Source organism: Aplysia californica, unplaced genomic scaffold (assembly GCF_000002075.1).
Source record: "Aplysia californica isolate F4 #8 unplaced genomic scaffold, AplCal3.0 scaffold00235, whole genome shotgun sequence".
Lineage (NCBI taxonomy): Eukaryota > Metazoa > Mollusca > Gastropoda > Aplysiida > Aplysiidae > Aplysia > Aplysia californica.
Window position 1 is genome coordinate 851783 of NW_004797505.1, and position 5730 is coordinate 857512.

General features: G+C 38.9%; 1 protein-coding gene across 1 annotated transcript; it reads right to left on the bottom strand.

The window, feature by feature from the left end:
* Positions 1 to 1220: 1220 nt before the first annotated feature.
* Positions 1221 to 4894, bottom strand: LOC118477134 (SCY1-like protein 2). Its single transcript, XM_035970208.1, has 3 exons — positions 4707 to 4894; positions 2278 to 2400; positions 1221 to 1568 (listed from the first exon to the last, which is right to left on the bottom strand). Exons 1-3 carry the CDS (start codon positions 4761 to 4763, stop codon positions 1371 to 1373), a joined length of 378 nt encoding a protein of 125 aa, XP_035826101.1. The 5' UTR covers positions 4764 to 4894; the 3' UTR covers positions 1221 to 1370.
* Positions 4895 to 5730: the final 836 nt, after the last annotated feature.

A 5730-nucleotide genomic window follows, 5' to 3' on the forward strand; every position in this document is an offset into this window, starting at 1 on the left:
CGTAAAAAAAAAAACTACCAAAAAATGCGGCAAATTTCTCCGTTTTTGGGGGGAAGAATGGAACACGACATAGGAGGTTGAAAGTTCCTGAATTACAGAACTTCCTGCCAAAAAAGGGTTTATTTTAACTTTTTGTAGAAATATTGCAAGATCTGTGGATGACTTTTTGTACTTGAAGAAAAGCTGTTGGTTCTACCAAAAGGAGGGTTAGATTGTTTGACCTAGGTCTGTGTCTATTTTTATGAGGTTTCTGAGGACCAAATAGTCCCGTGACCACATCGTCCACAGGTCAGGATAAGACTTTAGAGGAAAAAAAGCATGTTACCAAGAAAGTATTGAGGACTTCTGCTTTCTCTCCATGTAAAACTGTTTTAAATGTGTCACAAATGCATTGCTATAGCTGTTTGTTATAAAAATAGTATTGTTCGATACATTTCAACAAGCTAAACAATATATGGAAATAGAATAAGATAAGATACGATAGGGTAAGGTAAGATAAGATAAGATAAGATAAGATAACTTGAAATTTTATTGTCCCTGTGAGACACTTTCTGCGGCTGTACAGGAATGGTAAAATCACGATTTGTAGATATAGATAGCATTTGAACTGTATATTATTTAAATATTTAAAAATTCAATATGAAGCGAAAAATACGCTGACAACACGTCACATAAGAATCATGCCTCAAACCACATGCATAAATTAATCAAAGATTCTGGAAGCTATATAATAAATATATTCGCATAATATAATAATAATAATATGTTCATAGCAAAGAGGTTATAATATGTGAGGTGTGCTGACAAAATGAGTTACTTGTCGGATTTTAGCCGTATGGAAATTGATACATAAACTTTATGAGCGGTGTTTGTACAACTTGTAAGTCCGAAATAATAAAAGACACGGTAGACTTGAACAAAATAGGATCAATTGAAATTGTATAAATCTGACTCTAGTGTTGATTTTCGGCCTATATCTCCATTCTTGGAGTGCAAGAAGTAACTCATTTTGTCAGCACGCCTCACATATAATGCTGGGCTCGCGGCAGTGACGTCACACGTGTTAGACATTTCGGCCAGCTATCCTCTTAGGCATGCCCCCCCCCACCCCATTCACATGAACATTCTGAGTCCCCACCCTGTTCCCCACGAGCTCTAGTATATTAAACACCTCCCTGCCCCCATATTCTTTCAGTTCAAGCTAGTAGATTTCTTCCATAGACCGCCGAGACGCCTCCACGTGAGTCTCGGAAAGTACTCACTCGTCTGTTGAACTGCACATGTCTTGCAGCTGAGGTACAGCGTCCCAGGGTGGGCACACACAGCCGCGTTCGTTTGCGTGGGGGACATCAATGCCACAACCTCTAGTACTAAATATAACTTCTTTGGTTCCCAAAAATCAGTAGAGATGTGAATAGAGAGCTCATGTAGACATCTACCCTTCGTTCACCTACCTTGACATTGCTGGAGCGGAAGAAGAGAGACTTGGCCTTGGGTAACACAACCTTCCGCAAAATGTTATCGTCCAAATACTCTTTGATCACACCGATGGCCCCAAGAGCCGCTTCCTGGAAAATATAGATTTTTTACGGTTTTTGAATATATTTAAACACTGTTGGTGTTTTATTTGGCCCCATTGAGACAATTGAGATAATTTAGGAGCCAGGCTTTATACCCTCCAGCACGGGCTGAGAAGGATACAACATCCTAGAAGAAAGATCGAGGTAATTCATAATTATTTCTCCCCACTCAAGAATCGAACTTGGGTCTTCTGCGTGCGACGAGGAAGCGCATAGCCCGCGCACCACAGACGCCGATGTTCTCGTATATTATGTTTCACAAGGGGAAACGATGTCAAAAGTCTAAAAACATAAGTGTACTGAACAAACTGAGTTGACAGCTAACACACATACATTCCCAAATTCATAAGTGGCATAAGTAAAAATAACTGTCTGTCTGTCAGTATGTCTGTGTGTCTGTGTGTCTGTGTGTCTGTGTGTCTGTCTGTCTGTCTGTCTGTGTGTCTGTCTGTCTGTCTGTCTGTCTGTCTGTCTGTCTGTCTATCTGTCTGTCTATCTGTCTGTCTGTGTGTGTGTGTATCTGCCTCTCTGTTTTTCTGTATGTCTCTTATCCTGTCTGTCATGCTCATCCATCTATCTATCTATCTATCTATCTATCTATCTATCTATCTATCTATCTATCTATCTATCTATCTATCTATCTATCTATTTGTCTATCTATCTATCTTTCTATCTATCTATCTATCTATCTACCCACCTGAGCCTGTAGGGAGGAAGAGTCCAGCGTGTTGAACACAAAGGGCAAAACTTCTCCTTTGATCTCGTCCAGTGGAGACTTGGACAAGACAATGTCAAGTTTGTTCAGTATATACACAGTGGCCTGCGGATAGGAGTGGATATGTTCATTGTGCATGGACAAGGCAATGTTAACTTTGTTCAGTATATACACAGATGCCTGCAGATATGAACAAGACAATGTTAAGTTTGTTCAGTAATATACACGGTGGCCTGCGGATAGGAGGGGATATACTTGTAGTGTAAATATTGTCTTTTTCTTTTTTTTTATGCAGAATATTATATAACAAAACAACGCAGAAAGCTACTATTAAATCAAATAACAGAAAAGAAAACACAAGTTGATACATAATATAATATGTGAGGCAGCGTGGTGGAATCAGGCTCTCGTTATTTTTTTGGGCATATTGAGTCATTGGTATCATCTTAAAGCTTGTTCATTTGTCTTGCTTTCAATGAAAAAATTACCCATCCATCTTCAATAGAAATAGAGATATTTTGGATTAAAGGAGGAGGGGGTCACCTGATTTAAGAGGTAAAATTAGCGAGAAAATGGCTGCAAAAGCTTGGTAAATTCCAAAGCTGAATAATCCATGGAAACTGTTGATTTATATTTTTGTGCCTTTAATCAACATTTTCGGTGAAATCCTCAAAGGAATGTGTTTGTAAATGGACATAAAAGGTGTTGAGCCGAAAAACAATAATTTGATAAAAATTGCTATGCAGAGAGAAAACTGCTGTTTTCTTCGATTTCATTATTTTGACGAGAGCCTGATTCCACCACGCTGCCTCACATATCATTCTTCTTGAAGAGAGATTAATTTTGAAACATATCGTTTTTGTTGCAGTTTCACAACCTGTGGTATTGGTTGCATGTGCTCGAGAAATATTTTCTCGAATTCAAGTTTTATGTGTTGATTAAAAAAAAGAAAGATAAGATACAACTTTATTCTCCAGATCCTGGCACAATGGTTTGGTGTTTCACCACATACACACATACATACAACCCCCCCCCCCCCCACACACACACATACACACACAAACATGCACACACACGCAGGCTTACAGACACATACATAAAATGAACAGTAATAAAATCAATAATAATGTAAAGCTAGATACATGCTCAGCAGAAAGAAAAGATACATAACGTAAGTGCAGTTGTTCAAAACATGAAACCTTTTTTTTCTCTCTCCTGAAAAGTTTTGTTTCTTAGAGACAGAACTTTTGAACAGGTTGTCGATGAATCTGTTTTTCTATGACATGCAGAAGCAGCACCCAACATTTTAAAAAAAATGACGTCACAAACTGAAACAGCCGCACACCTCCCTCTTTTCCCCGGAGCCGTGTTTTTGAGCTGGGCGTCACCTGTGTCTTGATCATGGCATGGACATATTATTATTATTTCACTGACCACCCATCAAAGAGCTTTTGACATCCACATCGGTTGATTATATTTTGGTCGCTTTTAAGGACAAGCGGGCTAACCCAGATTTCGTGGGTTTCCAGAAATCTTGACGTACACCTAAAATGGGTATTGTGCTACCTATATTACAAGAAGTTTGGTTTCGTTGGTGTGTATATTTGTTTGGTTATAGAGAAAACTCTTCTAGTCTTTTAAAGAAACTGAACAAGGGGCAAAAACTTTACCTTCGATTTTCTCAAAACAACATTTTTTCGGGATAGCCCCCTTGTAATTAAAAAACCCCTACAATTTAGGAAGCAGGACGTACTAGCTAGTCGACTGCCCACCAGCGTTGAGCGTTCATGACAACCACAGAGCAATGGTGTACTCTAAATATGTAACTGGTTTGTGGGCACATTTTCAACAGACGAAATAATAAGAAAGGAGGCATGCCGATTACTCCTTTTGGGTGCTTCTAAACGAACAACCCACTCTGGTTAATTAATATATGCCGATAAAAGAAACAAACGTTAGTCCACAGTACTTTTGTACTGTCAGAAATGTAGTTTTCTTCAGATTTTTTTAATGAAGACGCGCAGGTCGGTCTTCGGAAACGGTTTTATAACAAAATGAAAGAGTTGTCCTATTTCTTCTAGTGATACAATAACAGAAAAACACTATCATAATATCGACAACAAAACCACAACACCCCCACCCCCAACACAACCCCCCCCCCCCCAACAAAACCCCAACAGATAAACATGCCACCATAACCACCACCCCACCCCCCCAAAAAAATAAAAAAATAACAAAAACAAAACATCCCCCCCAAGAAAAACCCCTCAACAACCCAACAACAAACAAAGAAATCCCCCTATAACACTCCCCACCTTTTCCAAATAATAACAACAACAACAACAACAACAACAACAAAAAAAAACCCACCAGAAAACGCCCCAAAGACTACCAAAGTCTGCTATCACTACCTGTACTGGCTTGGTGTTGCCGAGAATAGCGCGGAACTCGGGCATGATGATCTCCATGTAGTCAGCGCGTGTGGCGTAGTCGATGATGGTGATGAGGGTGGGTAAGGCAAAGATGATGGCGTCCGGGCATTTGCACTCGCTCAGCAAGTCAGGGAGGACGTACAGGTACAGGATTTTCTGAGGGAGAAGGAGGAGGAGTTATGGTTTATAGTTTTAGTAGAGGTTTTACGGCGCTCGCAACTGCATAAAGTCATATGAGCGCCAGAAGCTTAGAGGCGTTATAAGAGAGTAACAACCATAAAAAAGAAGAAGGGGAGATAAGGACGATATATGTTTGATAGGAAAAGAGAAGCAAACCACTCCAGAGCACCCGTCAACCACCCACGAGGAGGAACGAGGTGGGAGGTTGGCGCGTGCTCCTGTGTGGTTTGTGCCTTCTTTCCTATCAAACAAAATATTATAGTATCGTTCTTATCTCTCCTCAGCCCTAGGCCGAAGGGCTAGAACCCAGATGGCCGCTGGATCGGAAAAGTAAAAGTATCTCTCCTCTTTCTTTTTTGTGTTTGTTACTCTCTTGTGGCACATCTAATCTTCGTACTTATATGACTTACTTGTGTTGCAAGTGCCGTAAAACAAACGCTTACTAAAGATAGAAAGATAGACAGACAGATAGACAGATAGATAGAAAGATAGATAGACAGAAAGATATATATATATATATATATATATATATATATATATATATATATATATATATATATATATATATATATATAGATAGATAGATAGATAGATAGATAGATAGATAGATAGATAGATAGATAGATAGAAAGATAGATAGATAGATAGATAGATAGATAGATAGATAGATAGATAGATAGATAGATAGATAGATAGATAGATAGATGATAGATAGATAGATAGATTAATAGAGAACGACAGGCTGATGTCTATTCGACTAAAATAAATTCTGATTTTTAACTTAACTTCCCATTCATCGAGAGACCGTCAGCGAAATATGAAC